General features: G+C 42.7%; 2 protein-coding genes across 7 annotated transcripts in view; one reads left to right on the top strand and one right to left on the bottom strand.

The window, feature by feature from the left end:
* Positions 1-11,784, top strand: part of LOC6579451 (myosin heavy chain, non-muscle) — a 32,403-nt gene extending 20,619 nt beyond the window's left edge. Inside the window, exons 6-14 of one of the 5 annotated variants that reach the window (XM_044010668.1) lie at positions 1,320-1,343; positions 2,146-2,169; positions 3,446-3,538; positions 3,602-6,341; positions 6,410-7,245; positions 7,304-8,599; positions 8,661-8,824; positions 11,044-11,168; positions 11,561-11,658. In XM_044010668.1, coding sequence (XP_043866603.1) covers positions 1,320-1,343; positions 2,146-2,169; positions 3,446-3,538; positions 3,602-6,341; positions 6,410-7,245; positions 7,304-8,599; positions 8,661-8,824; positions 11,044-11,134 — 5,268 coding nt within the window. In that variant the 3' untranslated portion in view covers positions 11,135-11,168; positions 11,561-11,658. Of the gene's footprint in view, positions 1-1,319; positions 1,344-2,145; positions 2,170-2,420; positions 2,640-3,445; positions 3,539-3,601; positions 6,342-6,409; positions 7,246-7,303; positions 8,600-8,660; positions 8,825-11,043; positions 11,169-11,560 lie in introns of all 5 variants that reach the window. The other 4 variants (XM_015163685.3, XM_015163686.3, XM_015163684.3 and 1 more) reach the window with 4 other exon arrangements.
* Positions 11,785-12,700: 916 nt separating this feature from the next.
* Positions 12,701-18,680, bottom strand: LOC6579450 (lysosome membrane protein 2). Of its 2 annotated transcripts, XM_015163681.3 has the most exons (8): positions 17,197-18,680; positions 17,085-17,142; positions 14,967-15,212; positions 14,796-14,887; positions 14,383-14,610; positions 14,048-14,320; positions 13,383-13,974; positions 12,701-13,326 (listed from the first exon to the last, which is right to left on the bottom strand). In XM_015163681.3, exons 3-8 carry the CDS (start codon positions 15,193-15,195, stop codon positions 12,968-12,970), a joined length of 1,773 nt encoding a protein of 590 aa, XP_015019167.1. In that variant the 5' UTR covers positions 15,196-15,212; positions 17,085-17,142; positions 17,197-18,680; the 3' UTR covers positions 12,701-12,967. The 2 variants fall into 2 exon arrangements, with proteins under 2 accessions (XP_015019167.1, XP_043866609.1); XM_044010674.1 differs by having other exon boundaries at positions 17,085-18,680.
* Positions 18,681-20,662: the final 1,982 nt, after the last annotated feature.

The following is a 20,662-nucleotide window of genomic DNA, read 5'->3' as shown; positions in this document are numbered from 1 at the left end:
GCCTTATATGAGGGGTGATTCTAGAACGTGTTGTTGCTTTTCAGGTGATAAGCTGCAAATAAAACATAAAAAGTCAACACCAAAATTGAAATTGAAGTGCAAACAGTTGTTGTTATAGTTGTTGCTGTTGCTGTTGTTGTTGTTGTTGTTATTTCAGCTGTTTGCCAGTTTGCTATTAATTATGATTATATTTGCCATAAATAGACGATGATATCGTGCATGTTCAACAACTGAATCATTCACTATTCGAGCGAACAAAAGAAGGAAAAACAAACTCAAATTCAAGGGAAGGTGCTACAGGTGTTACACACACACACACACACAAACATACTTTGATTAGAAATTAGTTCATCATGGTAGTAAGTCTTAACAGCTATGTGTCTGATAAGAGTGGAGCGGAAAAAACTATCAGAGGGAAAGAGAGAGAGAGAGAGATAGGAAGAGTGGACATGCCTTAGCTTATAAGTCAGCTTAATTGTGTTTATAGGACTTGTTATATAAAATCCCTATCCCTAATTTTGACGAAGAAAACCTACAAACACATATGCAGAAGGACAGTAAGAGAGAAAGAGGGAAGTAAAGAAGGTTCGTTTAGAGGGAGATAAAGAATATATAATATACATATATTATTATATGAAATTCGTTAAACTCTGAGTAGATCAGGAGGATAAGGGAGTTTCAATATAGAAATTTTAAATATAAATATACAAATAAAATTCTGCAGGCAAATAAAAAACTTTGCACAGCTTTGCATTTGTTTATTTTCAGAATTTTTTCCTAACTATTTACTCTTGTTCTTACTATTTATAAAAATATAGTTTTATATACAAATTTGTTAAGAGTTATACAAATTATGAGTTTAATTGTAAGCTTAACTAAGTTTAAACTTAGCTAAAGGCGTTCTTTATTTTCGACTTAATTTCAACTGCTCTATACTTATTAATTATATTTTATTTATTTATTTCATGTGCAAACGTTACACCTTCTACCACACACACACACACACACACACACACACACAACATATACAACTGTATACACACACACGTACACGTACACCCACTACTACTACTACTATTGTTTGCCGCTGTTGTTGTTGTACAATTGACTGGTTGTTGCTTTTTTATTTACTATTTAATGCGATTTGTACATTTTGTATAAAACATAATTATTATATTTAATTTAATTTGTACATAAAAAAAAAAAAAAAAAACAAAAACGAAACCAAACCACACGCAACTCAAATCGAAATAAAAACAACCAACCAAAAATCCACAACCAACAACCACAAATCAACCCAAACTCCAAAATATGAACAGGTGCCGAATCCTGCCGTCCTCATTGTAAGTATGCAAAACTCTAGAAATAGTACACTCTATATACATATATAAATATTTATTATTATTTTTTTTTTTTTAAATTAATTTCTAAACAAATTTAACATAATTTTCGTTGTCTTTCTTTCTGTATTTTTCTTACCAACAAATTCTGTTAAGAAGCGTTTGAATTTGTGTTTCTAAAAATGTCTTTTTATTTATATTTTTGCAGAAATATTTTGAAAAGATTTAGGAAAAGAGTATAAGAAAAAATTAAAAAAAAAATATATATATAAAAAAAAAAATTAATAAATAAATAAAAAATTGAAATTAATCTTAAAAGCCCCAAAAGTTAACAAAAAATTGTCTGTATCTGAAAAGAAGCAAGTCATATAGGCATAAAATATCACAATCGATAAACAATATACAGAATTTGTTTTTTCTTAAATTAAATATTCTTCAATCAATATATGAGAAATTTTAAAAGTCCTTTTCTTTTTAATATGAAAGCCAAGATATTTTTCTTTTCAATAGTTCTGCAAGAATATGACATTTACGGCTTGCCGTACTTCACTTATTTTCCCAATGCCTCAACTCATTTTCATTCAATGACGAATAGTCTGTTTTGATTATCATTAACTTTTGTTTTTCTGTACAATCGCTTCATGCTCATTCATTGACAAACTCAAATTTCGAGTGAGAGATTATTAAAACAAGTTCCAATAATTGATTTCTAATCGCAACTGTGCCATGTGCTTAACTCCTATTCCCACTTCATGCTATCCATGTATATCATCATCGTATATATCTCACGCTACGCATATTTTAGAGTAGTCATCAAGAAACATTTGCGGTAAAGTATGCTCCAAGTAACCAAGCAAAACTTTTCAATCTATCAACATACTATATAAATATATACATAAATATATATACATATATATCTTATATATTTTATATGTAGAAATCTATTTCGTTTTGCCTTGGCTGTATTTATTATTTTTGTACTATTGAATGCTGTGCTAGCTCCTCTAGTATAACAGATCTACGTAAATCCCATTTAGCAACTTAATACCTTTGCCTTTAACCACATACCCATTATTGCAGAACTTTTCGGTGAACACGAATAAATACATTAAGGTCAAATGTAATGTCAATAATATATTTGGTAATAAGGTGCACAGTAGGAAGATCATCGAAGCAAACAACAACGGTGTCGGTTCGAAGACGATCATGCAGCTAAGTAGCTGCCATGTGGTGGATCGGTTAGCTGCTGCGACGCATTGTGACTGTCTCGTAGTTGATATGCCCATGCCCGAGGTGGAGGTAAAAGCAATCCGCGAGCGGATTGTGTAGTAAGCCGAATGGCTTTAGAGTCGAGTGCAGTGCGATCGAACGAAAGGGAAAGCAGAGAGAAAAGCTTCTCAGCTACGCGCATTACCTAAGAGATCACGAATTCTTTGTTACGCTCTACAGGAGCTCAAGCAATGTTATCTAAAGAGAAGATAAGCTATACAAATTTACTCAAAGAGTATTTACGATCACAGCATTAGGATCAGCTTTCATAAATCATATTTATATGAAAAGTTAAGCTAAGGGCAGCGGTCTTAAAATATTTTCATTTAAGAGTTCTTTTAAAAGCTGAAATCAAGAGTTGATTGACAATATTTAAAATGCAGAAGAGACTCAGTGATCGTTTGAAGATCGATTCTTGTGATATCTTATAATTTATTCACAATCTTACAGTCTATAATAGCTTTTCAATCTATAGTTTTTCCAACTGATTCTAGCTCTGATCCTAAACATCATTCTATGATATGCACTTTCTTTGACTGCTCTTACCCTCAATGATCAGGATCTTCAAGGCGATCGCACTGCATTAGCCTAGGAAATTGTGACCTGTCCATTCACGTGTAGGAACTATGTTTGTTTCTTCTGGCTTTTGTGCATGTTCTTCTGCTCGTTGTTGACTAATCTGAATAATCATGTAAATTTGTTGTATGCGTTCGTCTATGTATTTAGTTACGTAATTCTGTATGTGCCGTATGTTGTATGCATTTAATGTTTAACCCAATGAAAGCTTTATGTGAAACCCTTGTGTAATATATATTAATGTACGACTATTTTCGCAGGGCGAGCTGGAACAACAGCTGCTGCAGGCGAATCCCATACTGGAAGCCTTTGGCAATGCCAAGACGGTCAAGAACGACAACTCATCGCGTTTCGTAAGTAAAAATTAGCAAATGAAATATGAAAACAATTTGATTAATATAAATCTCTTTGTGCAGGGTAAATTCATACGCATTAACTTTGATGCATCGGGTTTCATTTCGGGCGCCAATATCGAGACCTATCTGTTGGAGAAGTCGCGTGCCATTCGTCAAGCGAAGGACGAACGTACATTCCATATATTCTATCAGCTGCTGGCGGGCGCAACGCCGGAGCAGCGCGAGAAATTCATACTCGATGACATTAAGTCGTATCCATTCCTCTCAAACGGCACGTTGCCCGTGCCTGGGGTCGATGACTTTGCTGAATTCCAAGCGACAGTCAAATCGATGAACATCATGGGCATGACCTCGGAGGATTTCAATTCGATATTCCGGATCGTTAGCGCCGTGCTGCTCTTTGGCAGCATGAAGTTCCGGCAGGAGCGCAACAACGATCAGGCAACGCTGCCCGATAATACGGTCGCCCAGAAGATTGCCCATTTGCTTGGCTTGAGCGTTACGGATATGACGCGCGCCTTTCTCACGCCCCGCATCAAAGTGGGTCGCGATTTTGTGACCAAGGCACAGACCAAGGAGCAGGTCGAATTCGCCGTGGAGGCCATCGCCAAGGCGTGCTATGAGCGCATGTTCAAGTGGCTGGTGAATCGCATCAATCGATCGCTGGATCGCACCAAGCGACAGGGCGCCTCGTTCATTGGCATTCTCGATATGGCTGGCTTCGAGATCTTCGAGCTGAACTCGTTCGAGCAGCTGTGCATCAACTATACCAATGAGAAGCTGCAGCAGCTATTCAACCACACCATGTTCATCTTGGAGCAGGAGGAATATCAGCGCGAGGGCATCGAATGGAAATTCATTGATTTCGGACTCGATCTGCAGCCCACCATCGATCTGATCGATAAGCCTGGTGGCATCATGGCTCTGCTGGATGAGGAGTGCTGGTTCCCCAAGGCCACCGACAAGACGTTTGTCGACAAGCTCGTCTCCGCCCACTCCATGCATCCGAAATTCATGAAGACCGATTTCCGTGGCGTTGCCGACTTTGCCATCGTCCATTATGCCGGACGGGTGGATTACTCGGCCACGAAATGGTTGATGAAGAACATGGATCCGTTGAACGAGAACATTGTGTCGCTGTTGCAGGCATCGCAGGATCCGTTTGTCGTGAACATCTGGAAGGATGCGGAAATAGTCGGCATGGCACAGCAAGCGCTAACTGATACCCAATTTGGGGCGCGCACGCGCAAGGGCATGTTCCGCACCGTGTCGCATTTGTATAAGGAGCAGCTGGCCAAACTGATGGACACGCTGCGCAACACGAACCCAAACTTTGTGCGCTGTATCATACCGAATCACGAGAAGCGGGCTGGCAAGATCGACGCGCCCCTGGTGCTGGACCAATTGCGCTGCAATGGTGTCCTCGAGGGTATACGCATCTGTCGCCAGGGCTTCCCCAATCGCATACCCTTCCAGGAGTTCAGGCAGCGCTACGAACTGCTTACGCCCAATGTCATACCGAAGGGCTTTATGGACGGCAAGAAGGCCTGCGAGAAGATGATCCAGGCCTTGGAGCTCGACTCCAATCTGTATCGTGTTGGCCAATCGAAGATCTTCTTCCGCGCCGGTGTGCTGGCACATCTGGAGGAGGAGCGCGACTTCAAGATCTCCGATCTAATTGTCAATTTCCAGGCATTCTGTCGCGGCTTCCTCGCCCGCCGCAACTACCAGAAGCGTCTCCAGCAGCTGAACGCCATACGCATCATCCAGCGCAATTGCGCTGCCTATCTCAAGCTGCGCAACTGGCAGTGGTGGCGTCTGTATACCAAGGTCAAGCCCTTGCTGGAGGTGACCAAGCAGGAGGAGAAGCTCGTGCAGAAGGAGGATGAGCTGAAGCAGGTGCGCGAGAAGCTCGAATCGCTGGCCAAGAATACGCAGGAGTATGAGCGTAAATACCAGCAGGCGCTGGGTGAGAAGACCACGCTTGCCGAGCAGCTGCAGGCCGAGATTGAGCTGTGCGCCGAGGCGGAGGAGTCGCGTTCACGCCTAATGGCGCGTAAACAGGAGCTGGAGGATATGATGCAGGAGCTGGAGACGCGCATTGAGGAGGAAGAGGAGCGCGTACTGTCGCTGGCCGGCGATAAGAAGAAACTGGAATTGCATATTCAGGATCTGGAGGAGCAGCTCGAAGAGGAGGAGGCTGCACGCCAGAAACTCCAACTCGAAAAGGTGCAGCTGGATGCCAAGATCAAAAAGCATGAAGAGGAGCTGGCGCTCACCGAAGATCAGAACCAGAAGCTGCTGAAGGAGAAGAAAGTGCTGGAGGAACGTGCCAACGATCTGTCCCAGACGCTGGCTGAGGAGGAGGAGAAGGCCAAGCATTTGGCCAAACTGAAAGCCAAGCACGAGGCGACCATTGCCGAGTTGGAGGAACGCATGCACAAGGATCAACAGCAGCGCCAGGAATCGGACCGCACCAAGCGCAAAATCGAAACCGAGGTGGCCGATCTGAAGGAGCAGCTGAACGAGCGCCGCATCCAGGTCGAGGAGATGCAAGCACAGCTGGCCAAGCGCGAGGAGGAACTTACCCAAACGCTGATGCGAATCGACGAGGAGTCCGCCTCAAAGGCCGCCGCCCAGAAGGCGCAGCGTGAACTCGAATCCCAGCTGGCCGAGATCCAGGAGGACCTCGAAGCCGAAAAGTCGGCGCGCAGCAAGGCCGAAAAACTGCGTCGCGATCTCAGCGAGGAATTGGAGGCGCTTAAGAACGAGCTGCTCGACTCACTGGATACCACAGCCGGTAAGTCGAATATTAATGCTTTTCCTGTAATACTTTCTATATCAAATTCTCTTCTTGCTCTGCTACAGCCCAACAGGAGCTGCGCTCCAAGCGCGAGCAGGAGCTGGCCATGCTGAAGAAGTCTCTGGAGGAGGAGGGCGTGAATCATGAGAGCGTGCTCGCTGAAATGCGCCACAAGCATGCCCAGGAGCTGAACAGCATCAACGATCAGCTGGAGAATCTGCGCAAGGCCAAGGCCGGCTTGGAGAAGGCCAAGGGCACCCTCGAGGCGGAGAATGCGGATCTGGCCACGGAATTGCGAAGCGTGAACAGCTCGCGACAGGAGAATGATCGCCGACGCAAGCAGGCGGAGTCTCAGATCGCTGAGCTGCAGGTGAAGCTGGCGGAGATTGAGCGTGCGCGTTCCGAACTGCAGGAGAAGTGCACGAAGCTGCAGCAGGAGGCGGAGAACATTACCAACCAGCTGGAGGAGGCCGAACTGAAGGCCTCGGCGGCCGTCAAGTCAGCCAGCAATATGGAATCGCAGCTGACAGAGGCACAGCAGCTGCTGGAGGAGGAAACCCGCCAGAAGCTCGCCCTCAGCTCCAAACTGCGTCAAATCGAATCGGAAAAGGAGGCACTGCAGGAGCAGCTCGAGGAGGATGAGGAGGCGAAACGCAACTTCGAACGCAAATTGGCCGAGGTAACAGCCCAAATGCAGGAGATCAAGAAGAAGGCCGAGGAGGATGCCGATCTGGCCAAGGAGCTCGAGGAAGGCAAGAAGCGCCTCAACAAGGACATCGAGGCGCTGGAGCGACAGGTCAAGGAGCTGCTGGCACAGAACGACCGCCTGGACAAGAGCAAAAAGAAGATCCAGTCGGAGCTCGAGGATGCTACCATTGAGCTGGAGGCGCAACGCACGAAGGTAAGTAAAGACAGACATAATAAATAGGCCAGTTGCTCATCCTTATATCATTCATCAGGTGCTCGAATTGGAGAAGAAGCAGAAGAACTTCGACAAGATACTCGCCGAAGAGAAAGCCATATCAGAACAGATCGCCCAGGAGCGCGACACGGCGGAGCGTGAGGCCCGTGAGAAGGAGACCAAGGTGCTGTCAGTATCCCGCGAATTGGACGAGGCGTACGACAAGATCGAGGATCTGGAAACGAAACGCAAGCAGCTGCAGAACGAGCTCGACGATCTGGCCAACACACAGGGCACGGCCGACAAGAACGTTCACGAGCTGGAGAAGGCGAAACGTGCGCTCGAATCGCAGCTGGCCGAGCTGAAAGCACAAAACGAGGAGCTCGAGGATGATCTGCAGCTGACCGAGGATGCCAAACTGCGTCTGGAGGTCAACATGCAGGCGCTGCGCTCGCAATTCGAACGGGACCTGCTAGCCAAGGAGGAGGGCGCCGAGGAGAAGCGACGTGGCCTGGTCAAGCAGCTGCGCGATCTGGAGGCCGAGCTGGACGAGGAGCGCAAACAGCGAACGGCCGCGGTGGCGGCCAAGAAGAAGCTGGAGGGTGATCTCAAGGAGATTGAGACCACCATGGAGATGCATAACAAGGTGAAAGAGGATGCCCTCAAGCATGCCAAGAAATTACAAGCACAAGTCAAGGATGCGCTGCGCGATGCCGAGGAGGCCAAGGCCGCCAAGGAGGAGCTGCAGGCGCTGAGCAAAGAAGCCGAACGAAAGGTGAAGGCACTCGAGGCCGAAGTATTACAGCTGACCGAGGATTTGGCCAGCTCGGAGCGTGCCAGGCGAGCGGCTGAAACTGAGCGCGACGAACTGGCCGAGGAGATCGCCACCAATGCCAGCAAGGGCTCGCTCATGATTGATGAGAAGCGGCGGCTGGAGGCGCGCATTGCCACCCTGGAGGAGGAGCTCGAGGAGGAGCAATCGAATTCAGAGGTACTGCTCGATCGCAGTCGCAAGGCGCAGCTACAGATCGAACAGTTGACCACAGAACTGGCCAACGAGAAGTCCAACTCGCAGAAGAATGAGAACGGACGTGCGCTGCTCGAGCGCCAGAACAAGGAGCTGAAGGCCAAGCTGGCCGAGATCGAGACGGCGCAACGCACCAAGGTGAAGGCCACCATTGCCACGCTCGAGGCGAAGATTGCCAATCTGGAGGAGCAGCTGGAGAACGAGGGCAAGGAGCGACTGCTGCAACAGAAGGCCAACCGCAAAATGGACAAGAAGATCAAGGAGCTCACCATGAACATCGAGGACGAGCGAAGACACGTCGACCAGCATAAGGAGCAAATGGATAAAGTGAGTGGAATTTAGAATTAAATTTGGGATAATACTAATTCTCTTTATATATCAATCGCAGCTGAATAGCCGCATTAAACTGCTCAAGCGCAATCTGGACGAGACCGAGGAGGAGCTGCAGAAGGAGAAGACGCAAAAGCGCAAATATCAGCGCGAATGCGAGGACATGATCGAATCCCAGGAGGCCATGAACCGTGAGATTAACTCACTGAAAACGAAATTGCGGTAAGGGCAGGGCAGAGAATAGCGGGGAATGAACTGGATGAACTGAAGGCAGCAGCAGTGGCGGCAGCTGCTGTCGCTCTAATGAAAGTTTATACTCTTGCAGAAGAAGCAGAAAGTGTATAGCCTAAAAGTGGAGCACTTCAAATAGTATATGTAGTATAGTATATAGTCTTATGATTTCTGATAGGTATAGCCATTCCATGACCAGTCTGTTCAGCTGTTTGTTTACTATGTCAATATGGATTTTACTTATATAGAAGTCGGTCTGATTGTGTCTCTATATACATACAGAGGTGGTCAAAAGTAATTACACACCGAGCTTTTTTCTGCATGCTCAGCTTTAAAAGCTTGTTGTTGTTGTTGTTGTTCGCTGTTTTTGAAAAAAAGCTTTTGTGTCATAAAGCTTATTCTGTGTAGAAGCGATCGGCAAAAAGAAATTGCTAAAATAACGGTACAGGTTCGTAGATATAGCAAAAAGAACAGTTACCTAGAGGTTGTCAAAAGTATTTACACACATTTTTTTTGCGTCATAAGTATTTACACAATGTAAATTTGCCTTTAGTCTTTGATTTGCGTTGATCATGTGCGGTCTTTGACTAAGATCGGAATTCAATTTGTAGTTGAAATTGTAGATGTGCTGTAAAATGGTAAAAACAAAGGAACTATCAGTCGAAACAAGATCCGAGATCGTAACCAAGTTTAAGAGTGGTGTTGGGGCATCGGAGTTGGTAAAGATATTCAAAATATCTAGAAAAACGGTGTATAACTTGGTTAACAAAAGGGATACACTTGGAAATTTGAATAATTTACACCGAAGTGGGCGAAAGCCAGCATTGAACACCAGGGAATGCAGAAGACTTGTCAGCACATTCGTAGAAAACCCCGAGATAAGCCCAGTTAAAGTGTCTGCAGCATCACAACAGATAATTGGTAAACATGTCAGTGATGCTACTATTCGTAGAAGGTTAAAGGATGTTGACATAAACACCTATGTCGTCCGAAAAATCATTGATATCTCGGAAGCAAACAAAGCAAAACGTCTTGCTTTTGCTTTAGAGTACATTGAAAAGCCTTTGGAGTTTTGGTACAACATTTTGTGGACAGATGAGGTTGCATTTCAGTTTCAAGGCTCATTTCGAAAGACTTTTATGCATTTAAGTCGACAAAATAAAAAAACTGCAGTGCAGCCTCTTAGCAGGTTTGGAGGTGGCACAGTAATGTTTTGGGGTTGCATGTCGTACTATGGTTTTGGAGATTTTGTGCCAATAGAGGGCACTCTGACCCAATCACGATATTTGCACATATTAAATGACAATGCTTTTACTTCGGCGAACAAACTATTTCCAACAATCGAATGGGTATTGCAGCAAGACAATGCTCCATGCCACAAAGGCTCAATACCCACCAAGTTTTTGGCGGACTTAGATCAAGCAATCCTGCCCTGGCCTGCGCAAAGTCCGGACCTTAACATTATTGAAAATGTTTGGGCTTTAATAAAATCCAAACGGCTATTCAAAAAGGACCGGAAACGGGATGATACCATTCAGGAAGTTACCGGAATATGGTCGGAGCTCACAGTTGACTTCGCCCGATCATTGGTAACATCAATTCCAGCCAGGCTTCAGGCTGTAATTGACGAAAAAGGGGGAATGACAAAATACTAAATTAAATAAATAAACCCTTTATTATGTTCAACAAAAATTAAAAATAAATAACATTAATTAATGCCATTAAAAAATGTTTAAATTTTGTGTAAATACTTATGACGCAAAAAAAATGTGTGTAAATACTTTTGACAACCTCTAGGTAACTGTTCTTTTTGCTATATCTACGAACCTGTACCGTTATTTTAGCAATTTCTTTTTGCCGATCGCTTCTACACAGAATAAGCTTTATGACACAAAAGCTTTTTTTCAAAAACAGCGAACAACAACAACAACAACAAGCTTTTAAAGCTGAGCATGCAGAAAAAAGCTCGGTGTGTAATTACTTTTGACCACCTCTGTATATTGAATAACATCTCATTGTAATCATGTCATATAGATTTAATATATAGAATCTGTAATCTCTATCTGTCTGCAAGAGTACTTTGACATCGGCAAGCCGATTGTAACTCAGCTTCTTTTTGGAATTATTACTTTTTTTGGTTTTTTGTACTGTTTATTTATTTATATTTTTCTCTGGGCTTGACGACGTTGTTACTATATATGCATATATAGTTCGATACAGGTGGCCGAGACTGAAAAGGCCAAAGCATATTCGCCGAAAAAGGATGCTGCACTCATTATGAATTGTGAGGGTCTGCATTAGGTTTCCATTTCGCTTCGCTTCCTCTTGGTAGGCTGTAAGTGCTGGCGACATCTTCATCTACACCCAACCAACTACAGAGAATGAACCAATTCCAACCAGATCTATGTCAAGATTTTAGTGCATGTTAGACACACACACACACACACTTACACACATACACATTAAATCGTGCGTTTGAATAGCGTTCAATGTTCGATACGAATTCCCATCCCAGGACTAGAACTTAGTGCATTATATCGTACATAGCGTGTCTCCACTTCCCCACAACTCTCGTTATATTGTTTTAAATACATATATATATATATATATGTATGTTTGCGTTGACCCTTACAACCTCTTGTTTTATTTTGCACGATAAGCCTCTGTTTTTAATTATTTTTAAAAATAATTTGTTATAATATTTTGTATTTGTTTGTCCTTTTGTAGACGCACCGGCGGCATGGGCCTCAGCTCCAGCCGACTCACGGGCACACCATCGTCCAAGCGCGGAGGCGGCGGCGGGGGCGGCGGCGGCGACGACAGCTCATCGGTGCAGGATGAATCATTAGATGGCGAGGATTCAGGCAATTGACGCGTTAATTATTAATACATAAAAAAAATAATAAAAAAAAAACAACAAAAAAATCAACAAAAAGGAAATAAACGATTATATTTTAATGTTTCTTTTATATAATTTCTCTGTTATTTTTTATATAAACTATTATTCTTAATTAAAAACTTAAAGACAACAACAAACGCAAAACAAAATAATTATACAACATAAAAACAAACTACAACCAATACGCGTATTAACTTTCTTCCTTCCCCATTTAAACCCCCTTCAACATGCAATATACATATACAATACACATGCATTTAATAACTAAAGGTTTATAAAACAATCAAATGTTGAACAAGCAACTAATATACGAATTTCGTTTTGTTTAGAAACAATAAATATTTGCTATAACAATTATAAAAGGTTCAAATGTCTGTTTGAATTTGCGCGGGTCGAATGCGAATTGTGCTGGCAGTACTTTGCAGTGTGGCCAAGCATGGGCACAAATTCTCGAAAATCATGCATATCAACTAGCTCTTGTCAGGGAGCAAAGTCAAGAAGGTCGTATAGGGATTTTCAAAAGAGTTTGTGAGCAATAAAGAGCAAAGAACGGATTATTCTTATGATACTCATTTATTTTGCCTGCACCTTTTAAATTAAATAAAAATAAATAAATCGTGTTTATTTTTATTTGATGTAATTTGTTTCGAATCAATTCAAGTATCAACAGTTATCCAACAAAATTGCACTGTAAAAAATTGTTGCATACCGTTACGGGGCTGCCGGTAAAGCCGTTTTAGTGCAGTTTTCGTATGAAGGTTTTCTGAAGTACCAGGCGAACAGAAATCAGCAGCAGGGCTGAAAATGTTAATGAACATGGTGCTAACAGTGCACTGTCAGCCAACATAATTCTGGTAAATCGCTGTTAAGTACACTTTTAATCAACAGTAACTGTTATTTTACCGCCAAACTATGGGGCAGTTGAATTTTGAACTTGAATTCTCAGCGGCGAGGAAGGATACCTGTTATTTAATGATACATAATCAATTACATAGCTTTTATTGCTTTATATACTTACTATTTATTAAACATTTGTTTCATTTCTTTATACATATGATACATATATACAATTTGTTAACTACATATACTGCTCGTATCCTAAGTCGTGACAAATTCGAAAATCTCTTGATTAATAAGGCACTCCAGCGCAAGAAGGCTCTCTCTCTTACCCACGCACAAAACCCATTTGTGCTGCCCCGCCCACAAATCCCTCCCCTAACTAATTGCTAATGGCACTACGAATTGGCGCAATGCGCCAGACTGACGCCATGCGGCAGGACCTGGACAACAACAATGCCACCACCATTGCTAGCACTTGGACCAGCAAGGGCCTCCAGCTCCGCAGAGGATTTGCTCTTCTCCAGCTGCTGCTGCTCCTCACGCTTGCTGTTCAGATAGTAAACGCTGGCCACGATCAGGCTGAAACTGGTCACGGAGACCAACAGGGTGCCGTACTTGAGCGCCAGCTGGATGGCATCCAGGCCAAAGGTGCTCACATAGAGCGTGTGCAGGACATCTTCATTAAAGTCGCCAGCGGTTATTTCAATCCAGATCAGGGGCAAGATGGTGGCATTCTGCATGCGCCAGGCTTGATCTGAAAGACGGGGATGTAGATGAATGGACTCTATAAGCGAATGTCATTTAACTTACTGCGCAGCAGTGGCGTCTTGTCCAGCATGATGTTGATCTGGATGCGGGAGGCGCCGCTGATGGGGAAGCCAAAGCGCGGATGTATATCGGCATAGGTCTGATGCAGTTCGGCATCTGGATTGATGCCTTCAAAATCTTTGTACAGTATCGGATCGCCGGTGAAGAAATGCGGAAACGATGGGAAAATTGGCGAATCGTCGTAGCACCTGGTCGCATTGATAACGCCACTCGGCAGACAGAGATCAGTATTGCGGCAATAACATTCGTTGGCCGGATTCTCGGAAGGATGGGCAAAGACGTCCAAGGGCGTACGATAGCGCAGCACATCGATGTCATTGTAGATGGTCTCCTCCTTCTCGAAGCGCAGCGGCACCTTGCGGCACAGCACCTGCAGGAAGACATTCACCGTGCTGCGAGTCTGCAGCATGGTGGGTGAGAACATGGACGGTTCGCTGCCATCGATGCGGTTGCACTCGTCGCCCTGCCAGAAATCCAACTGGGGCTTCCCATTGAACTGGGTGATGATGCTAAACTTGGAGATGTCGTCCTCGCCCGTGTTCAGCTGCACCGAGTCCACGCTCGTTCCGTTGCGCTGCAAATGGAGATCAGAGATCAGGGATTAGCTGATGTGGCTTAAGTTGAATCCAAGTTTCTTTAGTTCTCACAGTTCTCAGCAGACCGAAATGCGTCTTGCCGCCGCCCAGGGATTCCAGACTGATGATCTTGTCCCGATAGCCCCACAGGTACTCGTGGGCAGTGAGTCGCTTGAACAGCGGCTCCTCAAAGAGCTTGATGGTGCCGGTCACAATGAGGCGCTTGATTGCGGCCATCCGCTTCACATGCACCGCCGCCGATAGCAGCGGCACATTGGGCACCAGGATCATATCATCTTCCCGCACTGTCGACTTTTCCGGCAGAAACTTATACGATTTTTTATCCTGCAAGCAGTTGGAAAAATTAATATATTTGTTTAAGAACTGGAAATTTGTGAGAGGCTTACCCGAAATGTAACCGTATGATTCTTATTGAAGGACACCTGATCCTTGATCGTATGCTCCTGATAGGTGAGCGGGCCCAGATCCTCGACGTGTATCTTGTCCGCTCGTCCAGCCAGATAGTCCTCAATATTCGTATAGTTGAAGATGTGCGCCTTCAGCAGCGTATCATACTTGGGATCCGGTGAGAGCCAACTGTTCGCCGTATCCGAGTGCTCAGCGAGTATTAAATTCTGCGAAAGTAACGAAAGTACAAATTAGCGAGTGATTGGATATACATATATACTGGGTATATTTGTAATGTGAACTGGTATAACTGAATCAAAAGGTAATGAATGAATGAACAAAGAACGAAATGCAATGAATGTAGAAGGAAGAGAGCATAGAGAGAAAATAAACAATTCGTATCGGCGATTACCTCGAGCATTGTATTATTGTAGTATTCGGTAAACCACATCACAAAGAACCCGGTCACGCTTATCACAAACAGCAGAAACATGGAGCCCAGCACTGTAAAAAGATCGCAATAAAATTGGGTTAATACGAGGGCAATGACGCACATGTATAAATACTTGTAGTATGGACTTACTTATCAGTGTGCCCATATCCTTGGACGTCAGATTGCGCAGGGCCAACGATTCCAGTATCATGTCCAGCACCGTCAGCTTCTCGGGCCCGGGACTGGAGTAGTTCGAGGTATTGCCATTGCGTAGGGAGTTCAAGGTGTTGGTTTTCGATTTGTTTGTTTGTACTGTGAGATCCTCTGAGGCAGGCAGCGTTGGCTGTGCCACATCATGGTGCAGCGTAGCATGCGACATGATGTCTGGAGTATTTGCTGTAAAATATATAATGATTATGAACTATGTATTACCCTTAGCATTGTTTATTGTTTGGTTTATTAGTTGGCTTAGCGCAAAGCCACGTCTCGCGTTATGCATGTTATGTATAACCCAAAGTGATCTATGGCGACACGTGTTATATGCCACATTGCCTTATCAGTCGCCATTCCATTAGGGCTTTAGTATTTCGCTCTGGTCATTGAACCAACGAACAAAAACTTGCAACTGCATGTTTCGAGTATAGAAATGGTTTGCCCATTCATAGCTTAACCTGAATCAGATACCTGTGCTCTATATAGATTGTATATATGTCTGTATTATATATATAGTATATGTATAATTTAATTCCGAAATGATCTAGCGCTTGAGTCGCAGCTCTTAACCAGCCGATCGTTGAACACCGTGTGTACTAACTAATCTCGGTTTTGGATTTTTCACAAGCTACGCGTGCTACTCTCAAATCAAAGTACAATAACAATTCTATATATATATATATATATATTATACTAATCGGTCTATATAGAATGGCACATCGCTTATCAGTGTTGCTTGGTAAATGCGAGAAGGCTACAAACACAATTCATACAGAGAATATTCAACGAGTGTATTAAAGCAAATCTATGTGTATGGGCATATCAGCATACATATATATGTATGTATGTATGTATGTATGTATGGGTACCTTATTATGCTCCAAATTGCGAACTAGTTGGGGTACGTCTTATATTAGGGGCTTAAGCATGGTAACTATGAATATATAGATATACTTATACCTATGTGTATATATGTATATAAATGTTTGTTTGTATATGGGATTAGCATGTAAGAGTGTTAAGATTCCATTAGGATCTTTTCCAATCATTTGTATTCGTATAATTCTCATATGAATAGTAATGATAATGATGGCAATGAGAATAATAATACTAATGGGATAATAATAATGTCAATAATAATAATGATAGTTCGAAGAAAACGATAACAATTGTACGAAATCTATCAGAAATACGAATTTCTAGTAGTTCTTATCTAAAAAAAACAAAAACAAAAACAAAAAACTATTTTAATTTCTATATATAATTGAATGAAATACATTGCAACCAATTCAAAATACATGAGTGAGAGATAAGCTAATGCCCTAATGTAAGTTAGGTAGGTACAGGAAAGTTCTTATAAACACAATTTTAAGTGCTTATGTGGTCGCAGTTGTGTTCGATAATAGCTTTAGAGATTCACTGATTAAGACTTATAAGAGTACCAGAGTATTTAAATATACCGATTTGGTTTAAATATAAATTGGGCAAACGAAACGATGAACTATAATATATGACAGAAATTTCTAATCTTTGATAGAACTTTCTGCTGATTTATTATATATATGTATATAATTAATCAGCAAAAGTTCTATTAAATATATAAGTTATATACATACATATATATGTCTGTCTATATATTCATATTATTGCTAGCTCTGCGGTAATGTCAGCTGGAAAAGGGGTCAACAACATTCTGATAAGAATTGCGCTGCTGTTTGTCATAATTGCCAATTTGAAATGAAAAATTTCCAATAATAAAAACTATGAAAGGTAGCGGTTATCAGAACAAATGAACTGAGCTGGATCAAAAGTTGATGGACTCTGCAACGATTTACATATTTGTTGTCAAGTTCACACACACACACACACACATATACACACACGCGCACACTTATGTATTTATAAATACAACTGCATGTGGCAAGTATTTGGAAGTAGCTCAAAACATGTTCTTTTTTTATATATTTAATTTCTGCTCACTCGGTCGCTGATAAGTATTCACACACAAGCACAAACAGACATAGATACATACATGCATACATACAATATACGTACATGTGCAGGCTGCTGGACGTTGTGCGGGCGTTTAAAAGCTTTGAAAGTTGCACTGGCGCTGTTGTTATTGTTATTATTATTGTTGTGTTGTTGCTTCTGCTAGTTAACTCACTGCTATGAAATTTAATTGACGCTGCGGCGTCGTTCACTCAGTGCCATTGACTGATAACACAATGGCACGGCCACGGAAGATGCGTCCACCTGTGCGGAGAGCAAATGCCGGCATAAAGACGAGCGACGCGCAAGAGCTCTAATACGCAGCTACCGTTGTTGGTGTGCACTTGAAAAATGTTGAGATGTAAGCGAAGAGAAGCACGTACGCGCAGCCCAGCTGATCGCAACAATTTGGAAACGAAACACGCGCACTCAAACTCACACAGGAATTGCACTCGCGCTTGTTCTCACTCAACGCTACTCTCTCGTCTGGCGTTGTTTCTCGCTTGCACTCACTGCAAACGGTGCTCCGTATTTATGCGCTCTTGCTTAGACATGCACTTTCCAAGACGCCTGCCAAACATTTGGCGTTTTAATTAATAATTTGTCGCTTTTTGCGCTGACTGCGCACAAAATACGAAGTCAAAAATTTTAAAAGCTTGTTACTGTTCGTTTTATGGCTGTTGCTATTGTGCTGAATGTTGTGTATTCCAGTTCGCCGCAGCGACACACTACGCCTAGGCAGCGCTAGCTCTCTTGTTGCTGTCGAAATCTGATTGAAATGTTACTGATTGTTGTTGTAATGTTGTTGTTGCTGTTCTTGTTTCTGGCGTTCCAGTCTTTACGGGCTGTGTTGTTGTCTTGTGTTTTGCGTTCTTTGTTACCCACTTGATTCTTTGTTTTGTCGCTATTTCGTTCTGACTACCGATCGCTTACTGTTGTTGTTGTTGTGCTCTTGTTATTGTTATTATTATTATTATTATTGCTGTTTTTGTTTTTTTTTTTTCTTTTCATATGGCAAGCTGGTTTTCCGTATGACTTGTTACAAATTCGCTGCAGTTTCTTTTGTTGTTGTCGTTGGAGATATTGCCTTTGTTTCAGATTTCTCTCATTGCACTCACTTTTCCATTAGCTACAGGTGGGCAGCAATTAATTGGCCACTCATCTGCCAACCTGGCAATGCGAATTATTGAGGCAACACAATTATAATGTCAGACCCTTTCCGTTGCACGTTTCACATTGGACGGATTAGCCCGGCCCGTTTCACGCACTATCAATATAAAAATTGCGTCGCAAGATTAGATTTGTTTTGTTATTGTTATTATTATTTGCGTTGCTGCTGCCTAAGCCTCTGCCACTGCTTCGGCTGCTGTTGCTATGTTTGTTATTTTGAGTTCGGGGTGTACCGTTACACACTGCGAGCACACAGCGAGTTGCGCCCTGCCCACGAAACAAGTTATAACTACGACGCGCGCAACGCATTCACTGGCCTGGCCTGGCCTGCTGCTGTCCTCTATTCGCTGCCTGCGCCGTTGCTGCTGCTGCTTTCGTTGCGTCGCTGCATTCGACTGTGAGCGAGTGTTGATAAGCGAGCGAAGACATTTACAGCGGGAGCAGCGCGCTGTTCGCAGCTGGCAGCTATGATTACTGATTGTTGACTGTCTGTCCTCTGTCTCTGCAGAAGATGTTCTTGTTTACGTATCGGGATCACTTTTTGACGTAGCAATCACACATTAGCATACACATGCATACGACGGACACAAAGTGCAAATTTAATCACCGCAAGACAAAGAATCGACACACCGAGCGAGTATCTTTGGTTGTATGTAGGCATGTACATGTGTATGTATGTATGTATGTTTGTTTATAGGTATGCGCACAGCATCCCCAACATTGCTGTTTAGACATGATACTACACTTCGCCGTTCGGCACTCGTCGTCTTTGGCGTTCGGTACTTGGCGCTCGGCTTGTTGTTCAATGATTGTTTCGTTATTATCTTTTAGCGTGTGCTCCATTTCCATAGCGGCGGTCGAAGTCGAAGATGTGCACTGAAACAAATTGCGTTGTGCGTGAAGCTTTGGAAAGCTTCAAGGCTTATTATTGCTGCAGCTGGAAAGAGTCATACGCTCTCCTCTCCTCGCTGCCATGCTCTCTCTCTCTCTCGCAAACAGCTGACGAACAGATTTGAAGGGAGTTGATCTTTGTACGAACGGCATTATGGTGTTGGTATGTATAATTGTTATCAATGTGTACTTTTAGCTATTTGTGTGTTGACTCACTCTTATATTTCGTCTTATATATATGCATATCATTATACTTGTTTCACTCTTATACGTCTTTCGTCTTATACGCTTGCATTAGGAGTTGCGCAATTGTGTTTTAAGGTTTAACAACTGGATGACTCTTATAATTGAGCTCGGTTTTATTTATAGCAATGACATTCACCTAATCTAATTAGCGCTATTAAAGTAAAAACAGATAAGTCTTATTAAAAGTGAAATTGCGTCTCAGTTGCTGCTTCACCCCCAACCCCCAGCCCGCCACCTACTAGCTAGATAAGTGCTTTGTAACAACAAAAGTCTCGGCGTTTTCTCTATCAATTAGCAGTTTCTCAGTGTCGAGAAATGGCAGAATTTCTCTTTGTATATCTTAAAAGGTGCAGTACACTTGACAAAAATAAAGCAAAACTTCTCGTTCACGCACTCTTTGTTTTTCAGCTTCCTTATGATATGATAGACACATACTTGTTTTCACAGATAAATGAATAATGAGAGGTATATGTATATTTTTAGATATTCCACACGCGTGTTCACATTACCCAAGGCAGAAGAGACACATATATATGTGTAGATTAATTCGCATGTACTTATTGTATAGCTGTAAATAACTGATAAACGTACGAGTCGAGTTATTGAACTCTACTCAAGTGTATTCTGCATTTATCAGTTTAGTCAAGACTTTACTTTACAATAATCTCGCAGCTATAATACCCGTATTTACATACATGTATTTATTTCACCCCGCCAAGCCCGAGTTTTACCTCCTGCGTAGTCAGCGATGCTTGCTAAGCGTGCTATTTGCTCTGTCAATCATCATACCCTATACAATGCGTTAACGAGGTATAAAAGCGCTTGCTCTTGTTGACTTCCGCCAGTAAGTGTTTTGGTAGCAGATATTAAATTAAGATTTGAAAACTTAGTTAATAGTTGATCAGTTGATTATTGGATCACAGCTCTCTCTTTTGCTTTGTTTTTTGCTTTTACACTTGAAGGCCTTGGGCAAACACCTGTTTAGCTTGACTGATAATATTGGACTTATCATATGAACCTCTTTCTTTCTTAATATATGTGATTAGCTTCATATTTGTTTGTTGATTTATATATCTGCCTTGCTTTTTTCATTTCCTTGTACGTCTCTGTTTCTTTCACTCTTACCCACTCTCTCACTATCCCTCTCTCTTTCTCTTTCACTCACTGCCTCTCTCTCTCTCCGCTGGTTCCTTGGCTCATTTCTCGTTGTGTCTTTTACTCTTTTACTCTTTGTCTTTCTTTGTTACTCACCTTCTGTTTATCTATCCTTCTCTCTCTCTCCATCTTTGTGTCATTCTCCTTTTTCCAATACAACCTTCAGCGTTGCTCTGCTT

This window comes from Drosophila mojavensis, unplaced genomic scaffold, assembly GCF_018153725.1.
Source record: "Drosophila mojavensis isolate 15081-1352.22 unplaced genomic scaffold, ASM1815372v1 contig_80, whole genome shotgun sequence".
Taxonomy (NCBI): domain Eukaryota; kingdom Metazoa; phylum Arthropoda; class Insecta; order Diptera; family Drosophilidae; genus Drosophila; species Drosophila mojavensis.
The sequence above is the reverse complement of the archived record's forward strand: the minus strand, read 5'-3'. Positions and strand labels throughout refer to the sequence as shown.